Source organism: Lycium barbarum, chromosome 6 (genome assembly GCF_019175385.1).
Source record: "Lycium barbarum isolate Lr01 chromosome 6, ASM1917538v2, whole genome shotgun sequence".
NCBI lineage: Eukaryota > Viridiplantae > Streptophyta > Magnoliopsida > Solanales > Solanaceae > Lycium > Lycium barbarum.
In genome coordinates, this window is record NC_083342.1 from 87415038 (window position 1) to 87438362 (window position 23325).

The 23325-nt window shown below is 35.8% G+C and overlaps 2 protein-coding genes across 2 annotated transcripts; one reads left to right on the plus strand and one right to left on the minus strand.

The window, feature by feature from the left end:
• The first annotated feature begins 318 nt into the window (after positions 1-318).
• On the plus strand, positions 319-3875 carry LOC132644604 (uncharacterized). Its single transcript, XM_060361206.1, has 6 exons — positions 319-710; positions 805-872; positions 1281-1333; positions 1442-1936; positions 2721-2895; positions 3454-3875. Exons 1-6 carry the CDS (start codon positions 566-568, stop codon positions 3637-3639), a joined length of 1122 nt encoding a protein of 373 aa, XP_060217189.1. The 5' UTR covers positions 319-565; the 3' UTR covers positions 3640-3875.
• A 462-nt stretch (positions 3876-4337) lies between these two features.
• Positions 4338-5112, minus strand: LOC132644605 (uncharacterized). The gene has a single exon (XM_060361207.1). It carries the CDS (start codon positions 4796-4798, stop codon positions 4595-4597), a length of 204 nt encoding a protein of 67 aa, XP_060217190.1. The 5' UTR covers positions 4799-5112; the 3' UTR covers positions 4338-4594.
• Positions 5113-23325: the final 18213 nt, after the last annotated feature.

The following is a 23325-nucleotide window of genomic DNA, read 5'->3' on the forward strand; positions in this document are numbered from 1 at the left end:
AGAAAAAAATCCCATTCGTATTAGGGTGGCTTTGCCAAAGCTCATGATTGTAGTACATAAAACCTTTAATTAGGCAATCGTGATGGAAAAGAAAAATATAGGTAATTATGACTAAAATAATTGGTAAATATAAAGTTTTCTAAAATGAGAACTCAAGAAGAGCAAATGATAGATGCGTTGGATCAGAAACTAGATCTGCAACGTAATTCCCAATTTCCCATTGATTAAACATCAGCAGTAAGTAAATAAATAAATGAGAAAATCCCTAACGGTCAAAAAGGAAATAAATAATAAAAACCTCCAAAGAGCCTTAAATCCCAACGGTCTTCTTGAATACTCTTTGTTGTCAGCTCCTTCAACAACAACAACAAAGAAACGTTGCATTTCACCTGTGATTTCATTCACTATAATCTCTCTCTCTCTCTCTCTCTCTCTTTATTTTTCCATTTCTCCTATTTTTGTACAAACTCTGTTCTAACTGAGCCTTAAACTCTTTTTCTTCTTGCTCCCTTTTGGTTCTTTTTTTTTTTTTTCTTTTTTCTGTAACCCATTTTTGGTAGTCTTTATGGAGATAGCCATTATTGATTGGAAAAGAATTGATTCAAGATTTGTTAAAGATGATCTTTATGAACATTTTAACGCTCCAAAATGGGTAGATTTCTTTGCCCCTGATGTTCCTGTTGAGGATGACGCTTGGTTCTGCAGACCTGGTAACTCATCCAAATAACAACTGAGTTATTATAAATGAGTTCAATTCTTTATAATTATTTTTTTGACTTAATTTTGGTGCTTTTCTTAATCCAGAGTGTAATCATCCAAAGACAGTGGAAGATTTCTACAAAGTAGCTACCCTTTCCTCCTCCTCCTCTAAGGTTTGTGCTTTCTTTCCTATTTTTTAGTCCGAAATTTTGTTATTTAAGTTATTGTTTGCGCTTCTCATCTCTCAGTTGATGAAATGTGGAAAAGGGTATTCGTAATTTGAGTTTTCCTGCTAGTTTTAAGTGTTATAAATTCTTGTGGGTAATGGTTAGTTTCTCCATTCAGTTCAAGAATCAAAGATTTGCTCTTCATTTTTATTGAGGAAAAAGAGAAGTAATTTCAGTGTTTCTGCTAGTTTCAAGAGTTTGCTTGTCAATTTATGTGGGGGTGGGAAATTCAGCAATCAATCTTTATTTACCTTTTAATGTTTCCCAATTTTTCTTGTGATGTTTGTCATTTACTGTTTGGTTGTTTGACAAATTTTACCTTCAATTTTTGCTAACTTTGTTGTAATTTTACAGCTTCAAAGGTCAGCTAGTGTATCTGATATTCCTCTTGGGGAACGAAATAAGAGGTAACTAATGAAAAAAATAAAATATCCAAGTTTTTTTCTTTATGCAAATGGATTCTACTGAATTTTACTTGGACAAGATTATGAACCGAACGTTGTTTTCAATTTCAGAGATGCAACACTGAAGAAGAGAGGGCAAATTCAACCATCAGTATCATTGAATAAGGACTTGAAATGCGATAAGATAATTGAAGATAGTGAAAACCAGAATCCCAATTTCGCAACCCCTCCAAGGTTGTTCAGGAGTAAATTGATGAAACAAACAATCAAGTCGAGCGCAGAGAAGAATGAAAAAGAAGAAGAGATACCAAAGTTGAGAAGTACTATGTCAGCTAGGAATCTATTTGCTGGTGGGGATTTGTTGAACAAGGTTTCTGAGTTTTGCAATGAGCTGAAGAGACTAGTAGTCACCAGGACTAAAGAGAGAGAGAAGGGTATAGATGAGAACTTGGAAACAAGTCCACTGATGGGAAATAAACCAAAGGCAAAAGATTGTCTTGTTGATGATGAGCAAAGGGAAAGGAAGCCATTACTTGAGATGACTAAAGAGACTAATGAAATAGTGGCAAAGAGCAACAACATTAAGGAGAAGCAGAAAAGGAAACTGTAAGTTTCACATAACACTAAACTTCACAAAGCATCACAAAATTTATTTAGTTAACCAATTTTTTAAGATAGAGCTTGAAAAGGAACATGGTTTGCTAATCCTGAAATTTAAACGGTAACCATTCAAAGTCGGATCGAGAATCTAAACTTGATAGGTTCAATCTTTAAAGTTCTTATCACTGAATTCATTGTAATTTTAACTTATAGGTTCAAAATATAATGTTTGTTGAAATTTTAGTTGTTCTTTTACATATATATGTTTTGTGTCAAAAATACTAGATTCAGCTCAACATGTAAGGCTCCATCTGCCTGTGCGAATAACATCAACAAGTAAAACATTAGAGGGGGTGTATTTTCTGTTGAGTTACCTAATGAAACCATTGGCCAAACAGATACATTGTTAAGAGGTACTAAGATAGAGCTTGAAAAGGAACATGGTTTGCTAATCCTGAAATTTAAACGGTAACCATTCAAAGTCGGATCGAGAATCTAAACTTGATAGGTTCAATCTTTAAAGTTCTTATCACTGAATTCATTGTAATTTTAACTTATAGGTTCAAAATATAATGTTTGTTGAAATTTTAGTTGTTCTTTTACATATATATGTTTTGTGTCAAAAATACTAGATTCAGCTCAACATGTAAGGCTCCATCTGCCTGTGCGAATAACATCAACAAGTAAAACATTAGAGGGGGTGTATTTTCTGTTGAGTTACCTAATGAAACCATTGGCCAAACAGATACATTGTTAAGAGGTACTGAGATTACTGTTGGTGAATATGCAGGAGAAATGATAATGCAGAAAATACTCCAATATTTGTGGATGTGAAGAACATTAAGCGCAAAGATGAAGAAATCTTGTCCCAAATCCGCACAAATCCTCCAACTCCTCAGTGTTTCGCAGCCAGCCGTGGAATTACAAAGGCCACTCCATCTAAGGCTTTGAAATCTAGGCCTCTGGTATGTCACTAGATTGAATTTTGCAGTTGAATACTCGCGAGCAGCAGTCTGATTTAATTTTGCATAGTGACACTTGTTCATAAATTTTCACAATACCCTCTTTGAAGTATGCTGCAGAGTCCCCCATATGAACCTTTCTCATCAAAACATAATGGAGATTGTTATTTTCTAGTTGTCGATAAGTGCATGGGCCCTTATCTCCTTGCAATCCTCACACCTTATGAGCTAACTTTCTGTGTTAAGTTAGACTCAAGAGCTGGTCTTATTTATAGTCCAGTTCAAGCAATTTTAGCTACAACCAACTAATCCTCCAAATTTATTTTCATATGCTATTTGAGATGAACTATGGCAAGAAACAGAACTATTTAGATTGTTAATATGGCTTATTGTGCTGTTACAACCACTAGCTTGTTCTTGATTGATTGTTACGATAAAAAAGCAAGAGTTGCTCCGAAAATACTTCAATCGTGTTCAATTTTTAATGCTTTGATGAAAGTCTGATCAAATTATCTTGAGTTTGATTAATAACACTGAATCTGTATGATGAAATAACATTAGGAGACAAGGGGGATCCTTCAAGAACTGGGACAGAGCAGCAATGAAGGGAAGAGAAAGGAAGATACAGGGAAAATGATGAGTAATAATCAACAAGGGCAGAGAGGTGGTCCTATTGTTGTTGAAAAAGAAGCTTCAAGACCTTTGGATGTTTTCTGGTTCTTGAAGCCTTGCACACTTTCCAGCTAATAGATCAAGACACTGTTGCTGCACAAGTGTTATTCCTTCATACTTGAAAAGTGTCATTTTGTTTTCCATAGACAAATTCATTCATTCTTTATAGTTCTGATACACTCAATCAATCTATTGATTTTGCCCCATTTATTTGGTCTTTGGTGATAATAAGTTTTGTAAGAAAACAGTTCAAAGGTCCAGACTCCAGTGTATTAAATAATATTATTAATTTATTGTTCATGCTTATCCTATGTTTGAAGTTGGAAAAAGTTGATTTTCAGCTATGGGGCATGGTACTCAGTTTTTAGAAGATACTAGAAACGTTATTAGAAGGATAAGATTAGAAAAGATTAAGGATCAACCACCATGAACCCAAAAACAGCTCTAGTCTTCATTTATTATCATTTTTTCCAAATAGATGGACCAATAAAGGAGGAGTACCAAAAAGAACCCCATAGCAGAAAAGGAGTCCTCATCTTCTCACTTTGCAATAATTTTCTTAGAACAATGATAACCAAAACAGCAATATTCATCTCATAAACCCCAAGAAGCAAGTTTAATCTAAAACCTCATTAGCAATTCCTTTGAACCATCATAAAAAATTGAATTTTGCATAGAAGCAATATTCATCTCATAAACCCCAAGAAGCAAGTCTACATCTAAACCTCATTAGCAATTCCTTTGAACCACCATAAAAAATTGAATTTTGCATAGAAACAGAAACAATTGCAACCTATAATTTTATTAATGCGCTTGATTTACATGAACCATCAAAACTCTGAAACAAAGAGTCTCGGATCCACAAACCAGAACTATTACAGGTTACAACTTGAAAACAAAAACTCTAAAAAATGAAAGGAAAATTAAAACAAAAAAAGGGACCAAAATATGTTATTTACAAAGCAAAAAAGGCTCAAACTTTCCTAATTTTTCATTCCAGCACACTCCATGAATCTTGAATAATGTTCTTCTACCTTGTAGTGACACAAAGCATACAATTCAAGATCCTAGACCAAGCATGCCTTATCCTAGGATACATCCTTCCAGTATAAACACTTGATTCCCTACAAAGATCCTCCATAGTTTCAACAAATAGATTCAAACTTCTCATTGGAGGTATATATAGAGTCAAAGGCACTGCTGAAAACGCCACCGCAAAGAACAAGTGCAGCATCTCAATCTCCCAAAACCTACTTCTTCTTTTCGAGGGGTGCAACAAAAAGACCTTGGGTTTTTATAGATTTTGTTGAAAAGCCAAGAACTTGGATTTTCTTGAGAAAAAAGCTGGGAGATAAATCAAAAAGGAGAGATGGGGGCTTTTGGTGAATTTTTCTTGTAAAGCAAAGAACTTTGAGAAAAGGGGAAAGAGTTTTTGGAGGATTCTTTGTTGCGTGAAAGATTTAGATTTGGATGAACTTTGAATGGCCAGTGGCCAATTTTTTGTTGATATATTAATGGGGTGTGGGCGCGTGTAACCAAAGCTACTACCAGTTAAATCAAGAAACATCAGCCGTCTGTTTCCTTTTCCCATATATTTTTCAGCCACCTGGTTGTCATGGGTGGTTTTGGGGTTTTATTTCTTTTTGTTCTTTTGGATGAGGCGGGTAAAAACCCACCACCAACAATACAGTAAAATCTCATCATGTGTGGTTTGAAGAGAATAGATGGTAAGTAGATCTTATTTTTATCATGTGACTGGTAGAAAGGCTGTTTTCGATAGTCCGAAAGAGAAGAAAAGAGAGATAGAAAAACATAAGTAATAACAAGCAATAATAACAATCAAATAATAAGATGACATAATGAAAGAAATAATCAGGTAAAAACCCATTTGCATATAAATTTAATTAATATATAGATGAATAATACATATTTGCATAGTATAAATTTTTAAATTAATATAATCAATTTACTTTCATTTTAATATCATTAAATCATTAACTAACATAATTTGGTATAAACACTCCATATGAGTAAATATTTACCAAAAGAGTATGAGGTTAATATGATAAAAAAATTTAGTTATGCTCGATATTTATATTAAATTGATATATTTTATAATAATTAAATAATAAATAATATGCAAATGTACACTAATTTATCAAATTAGGTATAAAAGAATATGGAGAAGACATATATTATTGAATTTAAGGTAAACATGGAGTGGGGAAAAGTATTTACCATTTTGATGGTATAACGACCATTGACCAGTGAACATTTTTGTCCACCCCTAAATTGTGTGACCGCTTATGGTTGAAATTTGTACACCTAAAACAAAAGAAAGTTTCATGAGATAGGAGAGATGGATACTAATGAACCGTTTCGCCATGCGAATTTTCACCTTTTTCAAGATTTTTTTCATTTTATTTAAAAATCAGCGTTTGATCATAAAAATTCTAGATATAACTTAAAGTTGTATGTGAAATTTTGAAAAACACCAAAAACTTTATTTTCACTTTCACTATATTCAAACAATCAAATATTCTTTGCAAACACTATAACCAAACATAATTTCCTCTTCAACTCCAATCCTAAATTTCAAATAAAGTGAAAAATATTTGAGTTTCATGGCCAAAGCCTGCTAAGATACTAACTGGGTTTAATTTGGACTATAAACCGTTTTCAATTTAGTTTTAGATCGATGTGAAAAATCAAATGTCGATTGTCAAGTATGTATATTATTTCTGTCAGTATGTGATTGTGAGTCCCAAAATGATCTCTATAATCGTATGCACGTGTAACCATCTAAAAAGGTAGGATGTAAGGATGATTAGCGATGGGTATCATTAAAACCTTACCCAATATTCCACAGTTGTGTGTCCTGTAACCTTATTTTTCCTTCTCTCATTGGCTTCTGTCAAATGTATGATTCCTCTCTTAGGAATGTCAAATTGTCAATGATTCATTACTCCCTCTATTTCAAAATGTTTATTTGGTTTTAATTAGGTACAAAATTTTAAAAAAATATATATTAAATTTTTGAATCTTGTGATAATTAATTACAAATATGCAGAATGCACTAAAATGTTCTTTAATTTTATGATCTTAAACATATCATGTAAAAAGTTAGAATTAAAGAGTTATAAAAAAAAACATTCTTTTTTAAACGGACTAAAAAGAAAAGTAAGACAAACATTTTGAAATGAAGAAGTAAAAATCAGCAAAATCGACCAAATCGAGTCGTATCGAATCAGTTATTAAATTTCTTTTAATAAAATGAAAATTTTTATACAGATTTATAATCGTACCAAATATTTTTAAAAAGTTTTGAATTGTATGAAAATAAATTGAAAAAATATCATAAACTGTAATCAGAATTCTTGATTGTAGGATCATAATTGGACATTAGTGATCCAACTAGATCACCATGTTGTGATGATCTTATGGGATAAAGATTAGAATATTTTGTATCGCATGAGAAAGGGATTAAAGGTCAATCAAAAGAAACGAGTCAGGAGTAATCAAAATAATTATCCGGCTATATTTTCATTACTTTCGTACATTAGATATATATTTTGGGGAGAATTTTTTTTTTTTTAGCTTTTACAAACTTTTTAAGTTTTATACTAACTTTTTTACAACAGATCTTCATTTTTTACACATAAAAGATCTGAAAATGTTATTTTCTTCTATTCAAATTGTACAAGGGCAAGAGATCTTAATTCTTATTTGGGCCATTTTACCATCTGATCTATTTAATAATTCTACTTCATCTTTTATCCTAGCTCTTTCATAATAGTTCTACCACAACTCCTGTTTTTTCTTTGTAATCCTGATAAGATTTTTCTTTATATTGTTGGTGCGTAACATAATAAAAAGATGAAAAATAATACGATCAATTCAAACTATATTCATCAAAATAATACAATACGATATAATAAAAATAAATACGGTACCCTAAGAAACGATAAGTAACAACCATCCAAACAAGTCGTAAGAGGTAGGGCTGTTCACAGTTTTGGTTAAAACCAAAACCAAACCGAATAAAATAACCGACATTTGGTTTAGTTTGGTTTGGTTTGGTTTTAAATTTGAAAAACCGATAATATTTGGTTTGGTTATGGTTATAGTAAAAAATAACCGAATAAATAACCGAACCAAACCGATAATTATATACATAAAATTTATAATTATTTATATGTATAATATTAGCTTTTCATAAATAATTAAAGATATTTTATACCTTTTAATTATTAATTTAATTTTGATCTACTTATTTTTAAGGCCCGTGTCTTAAAAGAATATGTCCAACAATTCAAGCCCAACTCTAATAAGTCATAAGCATAAGGGTTGTTTGTATTTTGAAACCTCTGTTTGACTTGTTCTTTTGAATCTAAACTGCGTTGCAAGTTTGGTCCACCTGATTTGCCAACAGCGTGTCTTTCCCTCAATATGCAGCAAAGTTCATCCTTATGGGCCGTGAGGAAAAAAGAGCTTCATAAGAAATTTGAAGAATGTAGAGAGAGAATATTTGAATTGTCACGGCTAGTCATAAACCGAAAAATCGAACCAAACCGAACCAAACCGACAATAACCAAACCGGTGGTTATTATTTTACTTGGTTTGGTTATGGTTTTAGACATTTAAAAACCGACTAAATTGGTTTGGTTATGATTTTAACCAATAACCGACCCAAACCGAACCATGAACACCCCTAGTAATAGGCTTGCAACGTAGATCCATTTTGAATGGGATTCTACTTTTCAATAAAATATTCTGAAAAAACAAATCAATTTTGGTATTGCACATTATGGAAAGTCCATAAAGTCTCGGCAGTCGGCAGTCCATGAAATTCCATTAGGAATTAGATTTCGAAAGTTCACAAACTTGGCCAGTGCATGTGAAAAGTTGGAATCAAAGATTTCAATAAAATTTCCTTCTCTTAGACAGTGATCATGTGATGCTTTCCTTACTATTTTGCTAGTATATGTTGATTCCGACAAGTTGATATTATCCGAATGTTGACTTGTATTCTTATCTCATGATAAAGAAAAACGTTTGGAATTTAAGTTGATGCTCGTTATGTATTAAGTCCTACTCCATCACTATTTTAGCAAGTTCTAAATCGCGAACTGAAAAAAAAAATGTTATTGATTTATCCGTAAAATTACTTTGAATGTATGAATATGTCGATTCACATGTATTTAAACAACTGATTAACTTGTTGCGTGAAATTGATGGCGCAATTTTGCTCAACAATTTTTACCTTTAGTTGGATAACTCCTCCTGTCTATACTCACGCTGTGGATAGAAGATGAGGATTGCAATAAATTGGATGCCAAAGTAAAATCTAATTGCTAATTAAAGATAAATTCATATAATTGTACCAATATTATTTATTTTTAGTTGGAAGAAAATATAGAGCTTTTTATACTAGCTTTAATTTACAAGCGAGAAGTTCATGTTATATACTCCTATAATATAAGGACTAACGACATATAATCTTGATGAGAAATATATGGAGCAGAAGTTGTAAGTATAAATGATCGAAAGATATAATAGTAACAGATAATGTAATTTAATACTCCATCCGTTCGCTTTTACTTATTCAATATAGATTTTACACACCTTTTAAAAAATAATAAATAAAATACATAATTTACTATGATACCTATTTAATTGGTATATAGTCTTAATGAATTTGAAAAATAATTTCTAATGAGTAATTAATGATGATTCAAAACAGAAAAAATAAATTGATTTTCTCTATATATATATAAAAGTGGATAAGTAAAAATAAAAATTTATTTTTAATAAAATAGTGGACAATTTATAGTCAACGGATGGAGTAATAAATATAGAGGAGTAAATTAGACAATTAAAATGTCGGCAGTGGTTATGGTAACCCCCACGCTGACCTAGAGGGCTCTAGATTCATGTAACAAAGACGCATGTGCACTTCTGCTTCTGGACCCACCTGTCTCCAACCGTAGTATATAGGATAGGAAAGTGGAGAGGAACTTTATTTTGTACGTTATACAATTAACATAAATTGTGTTACATAATTAATGCTAAATTGTGTTTTACTACTAAATCGTAAAAATATCACATAATCTGTGTTAATTGAGTGAAGTACGAAATAAAAAAATGGAGGAGAGGATTTGGAGTATCTTCTTACATCGGTTGATAATCTCTCTACCAGTGTTTTAAAAGGCATGAGCCATAAGACGAGCATTTTATCTAATATGGAGCGAGGTGTAAGCTTCGAGGCACACCACATAAACCTCATTAAATCATAAAGAAAAAAGCTGCAAGCATGGAAGCAGAATTGGAGGTCAAAGTTAAAAAAAGTGAAATTAAGATAGATAATTAGAAGAAGTCTTTGACTTTTGAGTTCTTTTGGTTTGATATTTACTATGAATTAACCTTTGAGTATTCAAGTATCAAGACAAAGATTTATTAAGTAATTTTGGCTCTAAAATTTTCTGGGCTTACACCCCAACAGAACGCCCAGAACGTTAGGACTTACGCCTAAGCCAATGCGTAAATGTTAAAACTTACGCCCCATGATACTTGTGCTCCGCTAGTACGTCTCGGTAAGTTTTTAGTGCATTTCGCTCGCCCTTGAAAACACTAATCACTATTCATTAGATTCGTAACTATCAGACAAAACATCAGAAAACAAGTTACTTATGGATTTGTTTTTTTTTGGGGGGGGGGGGGGGGGGAGGGGGAGTGGGTTTGTAGGCCACTGACAAAATATTTTTGATTTTATAACCTTTTTATAAGAGATCTTCATTTTTACACATAAGAAATCTTAAAAGATCATTTTCTTTTATTCAAATTGTAAGGGGCAAGAGATCTCATTTCCTCGATTAATATTCGGGGGAATAGGTGGAAAGAAAATAGTTTATTATGATCAGCTATACTTTGAATAGGACAAAATGATTACGATTTTATTTATTAATCTATTGTATTATTTTACTAATATCTTATGGAAATGATGATATAACAAAATTAGCATTTTTATTAGGTCATGAACTCGGTCTCCTAATATAAGCAATAAGGAAAAATAACAAAATAGGTAAAATGTGGAGTTTATTGGGTAAACATTTATTGAACTTTCAAAATAGGTGAACAAAGTCACTTTTTTTCTTTTCTTTTTGTATAGAAATTAGAAAATTACTTATCTTTGCTATTTCACTTAATAATTCAGAACCATTCTAGATGGTGTTTTTAAGCTGACAAGCTCTCTCTATGTAAGTATTTATGTCCAAAATATTTATCAATTTTATACATATAAGAAAATTTGTTAAGTGTGTGTAGGATTTCTTGGGAATTATTTAGCATATAAAGGACGAGTATCGAACTGAATAAGAGGCTTCTTGTTAAAATATGTTGGATTTAATGTTATCTAATTTTTTTGGCTTAAAAAATTTCGGCCTCCATGCCATTAAAAGATGTTTAGATAAATTTCTTTCGGACTTAAATGACCTTTTGAGTGAAATAAAAAAATAACTTTTTTAATATAAAAGAAAAAAATTAACTTTATTCATTTATTTCCAATAGTTCAATAATTGCTTAAGCAACAAACTATGGAACGTGTAATGCTACCATCATCATATAACTGATTCATTATTACTCTTTGTATATGGTCTAACAAAGGACACATCTGATCCGATATATCTTTAATTTTGTTTCAAACTCTTTTTGTGTTTTAGAAAAATAGGAAGTCATTTAAAAAATTATTGAAATTACCGTAGTTTAATTAAGTGAAATTTAAAGAGATAAAAAGTAACTAGGACGAATGCTGCCATTGAATATTTTTTTAAGAGAAGTGCACATAAATTTATTTAAGAAAAGTAGTCGTTCTTAGGACGAGCATATCTAACTAAGGACCTCTCACTTAATAAAGAGAAAAGGGTCAAATATATCTCTCTACTTTATTTTATTAGCTAACTTTATTCTTCATTAGTGAAAATGAACAAATATACCCCTGCCGTCAACAAAATTTACACATGCACCCCTATTTGGATGGAAAACCCCAAATCAAATTACATTATCCGATTTTTAAAAAATTAGTCAATCCCTTCCAGACCCAACCCGCCCCGACCCAACCCCGATTTCATCTTCTTCTCCAAGAAGAGTGCTAAAAAAAAATTGAGCCAATCTCCTTCAATTCTCAATTGAATGAGCTCAAATTTGAGTTACAACTTCCTTAAAATTCAGTGAACAAATCTAAACCCCCAATATCTTCAAACAAATGTTGAAATGTTTTTATCACCATTGAACCTTAAGCTTCACTTTACCAACTCTGAACCAAAAAATAAAAAAAATAAAAAAATTGGTGGTTTCGTATAAAATAAATTACTCTAGTTTTCACTGTACACTGGCTTGGCATTCACTTGTGTGCAGCCCAATTGAGAGTCATATTTTTGTGATTAGCTTAAGTAAGTTTAACCTAATTATACCTTCGGCTGGATCTCCCATTACTTTGATCTTGATTGTGAATAATTGATGATCTTCTCCAACCGCAGAACTAAGAAGACAGTTAACCCTTGTACATTAGAATGCAACTTAGGCCTCTATTAATTCTTCTTTTTGACAGAACTATAATATTCAATTTGTTTTGACAATGAATTAATAAGGAGACAAGCAAAGCTCCTCTTTATTGGAAGGGTTATTATATGTATGTGAAACTACTCCTGGATAGAAATTGTGCACTAAACTATGATTCAAGCTCCTAATTATTCTTTTACATGCAAGCTCCTCTTGTTTTGTTTGAAGAAATTGGCGGTTGAAATTTATTCACTGAATTTTGAGGAAGTTACATTTCAAATTTGAACTCATTTGATTGAGAATTTAAGGAGAGTGACTCAATTTTTTTGAGCATTCTTCTTGGAGAAGAAGATGAAATCGGGACTGGGTCAGGGCGTGAAAGGAATTTGGTAATTTTTTTAAAATCGGATAATTTAATTTGATTTGAGATTTTTCATCCAAATAGGGGTACAAGTGTAAACTTTGTTTATTTATTCATTTTCACTAACGGAGAATAAAGTTGGCTAATAAAATAAAATAGAAGGGTATATTTGGCCCTTTTCCCCTTAATAAATTTATTATTACTTGTACTACGTTTCAAAACAAAAGAAGCACAAACATGAGGCCGATACAAAACCACTTTGCGGACTTATGTATGCACAAACATGGGGAGGCTATACAAATCCACTTTGCAAGGCATGTTGTTTCAGTGGCTTTGATTTATTGTACTTCTCTTCACTAGCTAGACTTCATGTGAAAATAACGTTTGACCACGAAAATTTTAAATATAATTAAAATTATTTTTTTTATTTTTTTTACTTTTAATACATTTATATAACCAAATATTCTTTGTAAAAATTATAATTAAACACAACTCCAACTTCAAAATTCCAAATAAAGTGAAAACTTCATGCCCAAACGCCTACTTAGTGTGGATAAAGAAATTTTATTAAATTTAATTAACAAGAATTTCGGATCATAATAAATTCAAAACATTAGTCCAATCAAATATTATGGATTAATATAATTTTGAATTAATTATTTAAGTCCAATAAATACGGATTTAATTAAAGGTCTGATTTTATTGGGCTAGTCCATTAATTTGGGCTATAAATAATGAGCTCACTTTGTCAAGCCCAAGATGTCATCTTATTCAAGAGGCCTAAATTGGTGCTACATGTCAAATGACGTGGCACGCCAAGTCAAACGAATGAGCCAATAGGATCATGCCACGTGTCAAAATAACGCAGCATGCCTGGTCAAATCAAAGGCCAATGAAGATACGCCAGGTGTACAAATGACATGTTCTGGCCAATCAAATATCAGCATGTCAGCTTAATTTTGATTGGTCGAAAGAAGTCTGTCCTTATCACAACTCCTCCATCCTGCAACTATAAATAGGAGTCTCATAATTCAAAAAAGGGACAGAAATTCTAACAAGAAGTCAGGGAGAGCTCGTGGATCAAACGCCGCAGATTTCTCTACAAGCTGAAAGCATTCAAGCACTCAAGTATTTCTCTAGAAGTTCTAGAGATCCAGACGAAGATTCAAGACCAAGCTCAAAAGCCCTTGAATTCAAGTCCAAGTCAAAATCAAATCCATCAAGTTCAAGATCAAGCTCAAAAGCCCTTGGATTTATTGTTGAAAAGACGAATTGGAGGAATCATAGAGATTGTAACACTCATATTCTGAAATTAAATACAACAATTGTTGTGATATCTTCCTGTCTTGATTATTATTTTCTTGACGCGAATTTTATTGTCTACAAATTCTGGCACGCCCGGTGGGACAATCTCTACCCCTCATCTCAACTTTTCGACAATCAAAGCTCAAGAACATTGAAATGACTTCAGAGAAGATCAACTCCAAGGTTGCTAACTCCAAGTTCTCTGCTGATGTGGATAGCATCCTCGACATTACCTTTGGTAGCATTGGACCAGTTACGAGGAGCAAAGCAAGCATGTTGGGACAATAAGCACTCCAAGTGTCGTCCGCAACAACTCCTGTTTTTGGATCTTCATCCCCAAAAGGAGCAAGATCCTCTACTAATACATCGGAGGAAGGAAGCAGCATTGCTAAAAAGATTAAGAAGACTCTAGCTCTACTTGATCTCTCTGGATCCAAGCACTCTGCTATGAAGGAAGATGATGATACTTCAAGTGACGGATCCTCTCCACTCACACCACATGAAGTAGTCCAGTCAAAGATCAACGTATGCAATAATCCATGCTATTGTCCAACATCCCCAACAATCATGCAAGCAATGGTAACTAACGCTTCATCAATGGAGGAGACACTAGCAAACTTGGCAAAGGTGATTGATGGCTTGGCCAAGCATGTGCAAAATCAAGACGCTCAGATTGAGAAGTTAATGGACAAGATGGATGGATTAATGGAAGGAGAATCCAGCCACGCACCTGGGAAGGGTCCAGAAGCACAGAAGACTGAACCTCGTGCAAAACAAGTACCGCCTACCAAGGAAATTCCAGTTTCTTCTGAAGGGATGATTCCGCTTGACCGACTAAAGGAGTTCATTGAAAGGACTATCAAGGATAAGTACAAAGTTGCTGCCAAGTCTTCTTTTGCTTACGGAAAGCCGTACACTACGAGAATTGATAGCTTCAAGATGCCCGCCGGTTATCAACCTCCCAAATTTCAACAATTTGAAGGCAACGGAAATCCAAAGCAACATGTTGCATATTTTGTTGATACATGTAACAACGTTGGGACTTATGGAGACTATCTTGTCAAGCAGTTCGTCTGCTTTCTCAAGGGGAATGCCTTTGACTGGTACATTGATCTTTAGCCTAATTCTATCAATAGTTGCGAGCAACTAGAGCAGGAGTTCCTCAATCGCTTTTATAGCATAAGGCGTACCATGAGCATGGTCGAGCTTACAAGCACTCGCCAGAGGAAGGGCGAACCAGTTATCGATTTCATCAACCAATGGAGAAATGTGAGTCTAAACTGCAAAGATAGGCTCAGCGAAGCTTTTGCGATAGAAATGTGTATCCAAGGAATGCATTGGGGGCTTCACTACATATTGCAAGGAATTAAGCCAAGGTCTTTTGAAGAACTAGCTACTCGTGCTCATGACATGGAGTTGAGCATGTCTTCCACTGGGAATAAAGTAATGCTTGTCTACGACCCTCGCAAAGGATAGGACAAGCAGGAACCCAAGAAATGGAGCAAGTTCATCCCCAAGAGTGACAATCAAGAATCCATGAACGTCAATGTCTTGCCTGTAAAGTTTACTACGAAGGTGAGAAAGAAGCAGAGTATGAAAACAACTTCCTTCCAAGACAACAAAAGCCGAAAGTATACCTTGAAGGAGATGCAAGAAAGAGAATACCCCTTCCTGGATTCTGATGTCCCTGAAATTTTTGATGAACTACTTGAGCTGAAACTCATTGAGTTACCAGAGATGAAGCGGCCCAATGAAGCTGGAAGAACAAACGACCGGAACTATTGCAAGTACCATCGACTTGTGGGTCACCCTCTTGAGAAGTGCTTTGTCTTCAAGGAAAAAGTTATGCAGTTGGCTAATGAGAACAAGATTCTGCTTGACGATGAGAAGGAGATTTCGAATCAAGTCTCTATCACCTTTGGTTCTCTCGATCCGGTCCAGATATGTAGCTTTGAAGAACATGAGAAAGGGTCATTGGAGGAAGATAAAACCCAAGTTAATGAAGCTGATGATGAAGGTTGGATTTTGGTGACTAGGCGAAGACGCCGTAAAACAAGTCCGCAAAAAGAATCATCTAAACAAGCAACTAGAAAGAGGATGGTTAGAAGACCAAGGAAGCAAGAATCAGTTGAGCATCCGAAAAAGCAAAAGTGAAGGTGAACTACCACCAGGAACCACGACGTCCCGTGACTTTGGAGGAATTCCTACTGAGTTGGTTCCGTAATAAGACTACTCGAGACAACATTGAGGCATCGTGCTTCAATACTGATAAAGAAGAAACAAAGGATGAAGGCCTATCAACGCTGTCTCTATCATCATATAAAAAGCCTGTTGAATCTTCTTTCCAAGAGGTCCAAGCATGTGATACAAGAATCACATTCATGGATGACGATATTCTACTTAGTGAAACACTACACAATCGCCTTTTGTACATGGTGGGTTATGCCCTTGAGAAGAGGATAAATAGAATATTGATAGATGATGGATCTGGAGTTAACATTCTTCCTATTCGCACAATGAAGGAACTTGGTATCACAATTGATGAACTTTCCGAAAGCCGCTTGATGATACAAAGATTCAATCAAGGGGGGCAACGAGCCATAGGTGCTATCAAATTAGATATCACCATCGAAGATTTGCGATCAAGTGCATGGATGCATGTCATCGACGCAAAGACTTCGTACAATATGTTTCTTGGCAGGACATGGATACACGAGAATAAATTTATCCCATCCTCCTACTATCAATGTTTGAAGTATCTCGAAAGCAGTGTCGAAAAGAAGATAGTTGCTGATGATAAGACATTTACTAAAGCTGAGTCACACTTCGTCGATGCGAAGTTCTATTTGAAGAACTACATTGTGAGAGAAGTAAAAGTCGATGACATCGCAACGACCAAGAGTGATAACATCGCAATTGAAAGAGATGATGAGATTATTGGAAAAGTTGAAGTTGGTGCTGAGGTGCCGCACTCCAGTCCAAATAAAGGGAACACCGTGTCTTTGAAGAAGAAGAAGAAGAAGAAGAAGAAGAAGAAGAAGAAGAAGAAGAAGAAGACAACTCCCGTGCTCTGCTATATTCCAAAGTTGAAGAAAGAGGAAGGTCAACCATCTGAAGCTCAAGAAAATATGCTAGGGGGGCTAACTCTTCCCATCAGACGAATTGATGCGATAAATTTGTCCTCAAAGCTACTTGGAGACTTCGTGGCTCAGAATCCGCCACAAAATATGGCACTTCCTACAAAACGTACAAATGAAGGCTTTGATCCAAATGCTTACAAGTTATTTGTCAAGGCTGGGTACAACCCCAACGAGCCATCAAAGTTAGGGAAACTTCCATCAGGAGCTAGCATGATGCAATCACGTGAAGGTTTGGGATTCAAACAACCTCAGCCAGTTCGCATATCCATAAGAAGGGAAAGTGCCAACTACATCATTGTGGAAGATGGGTCTGTTGCTTCCAACAAAAGGCCTTCAGTGTTTGATCGTCTTGGAAAGTTGGCCACAAAAGCTTCTGTATTTGAGAGATTAGGGCCATTGAAACTAAAGAAGAAAAGGAAGAACAAGTTCCACAGAGATTATCAAAGCGTAAAAAGGCTTGCTTTGCCTGGAACCCAGAGGGATATACAAAGTTTGATACCTTCTAGAATGAGACGACAAACAAAGCTTGTGGTTTCTTGCGGGGAGGTGCTAAAACAAAACTCTTACACTATGGTGTATACCAAGGAGCGTAATGATGATAAGGAAAGTGTAGGTTCTTTATATCATATTACTGCACAAAGTGATCAAGATACTTCATTTCAGATGGAGTTTGCCGAGAAGTTGGAGGACATCTCCTCGTGTTACCACATATCTTTCAATGATAGTGATCCTCAAGAGGATGAAGATGCCATAGATGCTCCTCCAGAACTTGAAGAAGGGGTGAAGACCACAGTAGACTCTTTGAAAGAAGTTAATCTTGGTACCAATGAAGACCCAAGGCCCACCTACCTAAGTGCTTTTCTAACAGGTGATGAAGAAGACATTTACATGGAAATACTCAAAGAATATAGGGATGTTTTTGCTTGGAGTTATAAAGAGATGCCTGGATTAGATCCCAAAATAGCAGTCCATCATCTGGCGGTCAAGAATGGTGCCCGTCCTGTTAAGCAGGCCCAAAGGCATTTCAGACGAGATTTGGTTCCTTCAATCGAAAATGAAGTCAACAAACTCATTGAAGCTAGCTTTATTCGTGAAGTTAAATATCCTACATGGATTTCGAGTATCGTTCCCGTGAAAAAGAAGACTGGCCAAATTCGAGTTTGTGTTGACTTCAGGGATCTTAACAACGCATGCCCTAAAGATGATTTCCCGCTTTCCATCCCAGAATTGATGATTGATGCTACCACTGGTTACGAGGCAGTGTCTTTCATGGACGGTTCATCCGGCTATAACCACATTCGCATGGCACCAAAAGATGAAGAGCTTGCTACATTTTGTACACCCGAGGGTATTTATTGTTACAAAGTGATGCCTTTCGGTTTGAAAAATGCTTGTGCCACATATCAAAAGGCTATGCAGAATATCTTTGATGATTTGCTTCACAAAAACTTTGAATGTTATGTGGATGACTTGGTGGTAAAATCAAGAAAGAGGAGCGACCACTTGCAAGACCTGAGAATGGTGTTCGAGCGACTTCGGAGATATCAACTTCGAATGAATCCATTGAAATGTGCCTTTGGAGTTACTTCTGGAAAATTCCTTGGTTTCATTGTTCGACATCGAGGAATCGAAATTGATCAAGCCAAAGTTGATGCGATTTTGAAAATGCCCGAGCGTCGAAACATTCTTGAGTTAAAAAGTCTGCAAGGGAAGCTAGCTTACATTAGGAGATTCATTTCGAATTTAGTTGGAAGGTGCCAACCATTCAGTCGTCTCATGAAGAAGGGCGCCCCTTTCAAGAGGGACGAAGCATGTACTAATGCCTTCGAGAATATCAAGTCATATTTGATGAAGCCTCCAGTTTTAGTAGCCCCTGTACTTGGAAAACCATTGATACTATATATTTCAGCACAAGAAAGGTCGGTTGGAGCGTTATTGGCCCTAGAGAATAGTGAAGGGAAATAAAATTCTCTTTACTACTTGTGCAGAATGATGACACCAAATGAGCTGAATTACACACCAATTGAAAAGATGTGTTTGACTTTATTCTTCTCGGTTCAAAAGTTGAAGCATTACTTTCCAGCTCATAGTGTTCATCTTATTTCCAGGGCAAATTCCATTAAGTTTGTGATGTCAAAACCAGTCCTCAGTGATCGACTAGCAAGGTGGTACCTCCAGTTTCAACAATTTGAGATCACATACATCCCTCAAAAGGCTGTAAAAGGACATGCATTAGCGGACTTCTTGGCGGATCACCCGATACCTGATGATTGGGAGCTAACCGATGAACTTCCTGATGAAGATGCAATGGTCGTTAAAATTCAACCTTCGTGGAACATGTACTTTGATGGTGCTTCACAACGTGATAGAGCTGGTGCTGGTGTGGTGTTTGTTACTCCGCAAGGAGAAGTTCTACCATACTCCTTTACTTTGACACAATGTTGCTCCAACAATGTCGCTGAATACCAAGCACTAATACTTGGAATTGAAATGGCAGCTGACATGAAGCAGTTGCAGTTACAAGTGTTTGGTGACTCTCAGTTGGTGATCAATCAACTCCTGGGAAGTTATGAAGTCAGGAAGCCTGAATTACTCCCCTATCACGATTATGCTCAGAAGTTGATAGGATGGCTTAGTGATGTGACTCTTCAGCACGTTCCAAGGAAGGAAAATAAGAAAGTCGATGCTTTAGCTGCTCTAGCTTCAACACTAACTCTGCCAGATCAAACTCAAGTGACTATATGCCAAAATTGGGTAGTACCTCCACCAAATGAGGACGAAGGCGCGGAAAGTGAGCTTGAGCATCTCGTAGTTGTTTCTGAAGCTGCAAAGGAAAACTGGCGACAACCCATAATTGACTACTTAAGTTATGGGATACCGCCAGAAAACTCAAGAAGAAAAATAGAGATTCGTCATCGTGCACCTCGATTCCTTTACTACAATGATACCTTATATAGAAGATCTTTTGAGGGGGTACTCTTGCGATGTTTAGGGGAGGATGAAACAGTCCAAGCTTTGCAAGAAGCACATTCAGGAGTATGTGGATCACATCAATCTGGACCAAAGCTCCATTTCCACATAAAAAGGATGGGATATTATTGGCCAACGATGGTGAAAGATTGCTTGGACTATGCTCGAAGATGCAAGGCTTTCAGTTTCATGCGAATTTTATACATCAGCCGCCTGAAGCATTACACCCAACCATCGCATCTTGGCCATTTGACGCTTGGGGGTTGGATGTCGTTGGTTTGTTGCCGAAATCTTCTGGTGGACACTTGTACATCTTGGCTGCAACCGATTACTTCTCAAAATGGGCCGAAGCTATCGCTCTTAAAGAAGTGAAGAAAGAGGATGTTACGAACGTCATCCAAGTAAACATCATCTACCGCTTCAGCATTCCTTGTTACATAATAACGGACAATGGCAAGCCATTTGATAACAAATTGATGAACAAGATTTGTGTTCTCTTCGGCTTCAAGCAGCGTAAATCTTCTATGTATCATGCTGCCGCTAACGGTCTAGCTGAAGCGTTCAAGAAGACTTTGTGTAACTTGTGGAAAATGTTTGTCTCCAAGTCCAAACAAGATTGGCATGAACGAATGGAAGAAGCTTTGTGGGCATATAGGACGACTTACCGCACACCAACGCAAGCAACCCCATATTCGCTTGCTTATGGAGTTGAAGCAGCCCTACCACTTGAGCGCCAAATACCGTCTTTACGACGTGCTATTCAAGAAGGGCTCATCGAAGAGGAAAATGCTCGGTTGCGTCTTGCAGAGTTAGAAGCACTTGATGAGAAAAGGTTGGAGGCTCAACAAAATCTTGAATGTTATCAAGCCCGTCTATCTCGTGCCTTCAACAAAAAGGTTCGCTTGAGGTCCTTCCAAGTGAGAGATCAAGTCCTTGCAGTAAGAAGGCCCATCATCGTTTCCCATAAGTCTGGGGGCAAATTCACCTCAAAATGGGATGGACCATATATCGTACAAGAAGCATATTCAAGTGGCGCTTACAAGCTTGTTGATGCGAATGACCTGAGGATCGGTCCTATCAATGCAAAGTTCTTGAAGAAATACTATCCTTCAAGTAAGATGACGCTCCTTAAGGCACGAGCATAAACTGCATGCAACTCCTGGCCCGCAAGAGTATAAACTGTACACGGCCCAAGAAAATGTCCGCTAGGTTGAAAATCTCGCAAGAGGAGGCCTAGGCAAAAGTTAGGACACAAAAAAAATATCCGCTAGGTTGAAAACCCCGCAAGGGGCAGCCTAGGCAAAAGTTCGGACACCAAAAAAAAAACTCATTCTTTCCGAACTACGGTGTAACTTGATCCTCTTCACCGAGGTACGTAGGCACTTAGAGTTTTATTCTAAGTTCAATCGCATGAGTCAAAAAAAAAACGCATCCCCCTATGCGTTGTTCAAAATGAAGTTCGCCTGACCAGGCGCATGGTGATCGCACATACAAGCATCCTTTTGCTTCAATTTGGACTTTCACTAAATATAAGTAGTCCAACGAAGGCAAATCTCCATGAAAAATGGGTTTCTTCAATGGAATGACTGTAATCTCTTAGCAAGTGGTTAAATCAAGGAGTTAAAGTCTGCAAAACCATTGGTCTCCAAATTGAAGGCCTCAAATCTGGCAACTCTTTGAGTTGAAGTCCAAAGCCATCACAATTGCAAGGCGAAGCCTTCAAATATGTTAGTCTTCAACCTGAAGTTTTAAATTCACCATGTCTGCAAGTTGAAGTCTTAAAATACAACAATCCTTCAAGTTCAATCCTTCAAATCCGTCAAGTTTTCAAGTTGGAATAAAAAATATCTAAGGTGGATTTCCCGAATTTATATGGGATGATCCAAAGGGTTTCCAACTTTGATTTTTTGGTACCTATTAGATTAGTAAGTCTAGTTTCCTGAGAATTTGGCGGCTCATGATTTTGATGTTCCTACATCGAGATATGAATTTTCTCGTCGAAACTGTGCAAATTTGAAACTATCAACGTTTTAGCATGTATTGTCAACTTCTTGAATTTATCTGGAACTATTAAGATTGTTGTTGGCGTTGATTTTTGGACACATGCTAGATTTATGAGTCTAGTTTCTTGTAAATTTTGCGTCTCGTGATTTCAACGCCCCTACGTCGAGATATGAATTGTTTGGCGAGACTGCTCGAATATGAGAAATATTGGCGTTTCAGCATGTAGAGCTAAATTCTTGGATTTATCTGGGATGATCTATATGTTTGTCGACTTTGATTTTTTGACACATGCTAGATTTATGAGTCTAGTTTCTTGGGAATTTTGCGGCTCGTGATTTCAACACCCTACGTCGAGATATGATTTTTTTGGTGAGACTGCTCGAATCTGAGAAATATTGGCGTTTTAGCATGTAGAGCCAAATTCTTGGATTTATCTGGGATGATCTATATGTTTGTTGACTTTGATTTTTGGATACATGATATATTCCTAAGTCTAGTTTCTTGAGAATTTCGCAGCTCATGGTTTCAACGCTCCTACATCGAGATATGAATTTTTTGGCGAAACTGCGTGAATCTGAAACTATCGGCGTTTCAGCATGTAAAGCTGCCCGCAAGAACTTCAAGACATGAAAAACAATGTTTAAGAGAAATGAAAGCCTGACACAGCGGCAATGTGCAACGAAACGAGTAAATGATCCTTGATGTTGAAGCACAAAAAAAGATATCAACGAGAATTGCAGTATAAAGCAAAATGTGAGAAGATTTTATTACTATCAAGAACATCAACTAATCAAATGCAAGAAAGCAAAAGGAAAGCAAGTAAAAAAAAAACAATTTTTCGTACAAGCTAATCTAGACAGAACTTATAGTTGACTAAGTCTTGAAGGTTATCCTTTAAGTATCGCCCCTTCTCTTCTACGTCGGCCGAATTGTTTGTAGTTGCCTGGGAGACATCAACACATCTACGGTATTCATCTTCAGCAGCTGAGACTTTAGATTTGAACTCCTCAACATCCTTCTCTGTAGTGTTTCTGAGGGCTCGTAGCTCCTTCACTTTCTTCTTCACTGCCTTAAGACATCGACGAGTAGCAGATAGCTTTTTGGCCTTCTCATCTTTTTCAGTTAAGACAAGATCAAGATGTTCCTTGGCTCTTACAAATGATTCTGATTTTTCAACTTCTGCGGCCTTATCAACAAGAGCTGATCGTGCTTGGTCATAGGAAGTGGCAAGCTCAAAGAAATAATCCAATAGTTTCTTCAAAGGGGAAATATCCAAGTCCTTTCCATCCATCTCCTCGAGGATCACTTTCATCTCATCTTGAAGAGAAGATGCACAATCCACAGAAAGGTTGGAGAATTTAGCTTGGATCTTAGTCCAGGCCTCCAAAACGAAATTCTTTCGAAGAGTCATCACAACCTTTCTTC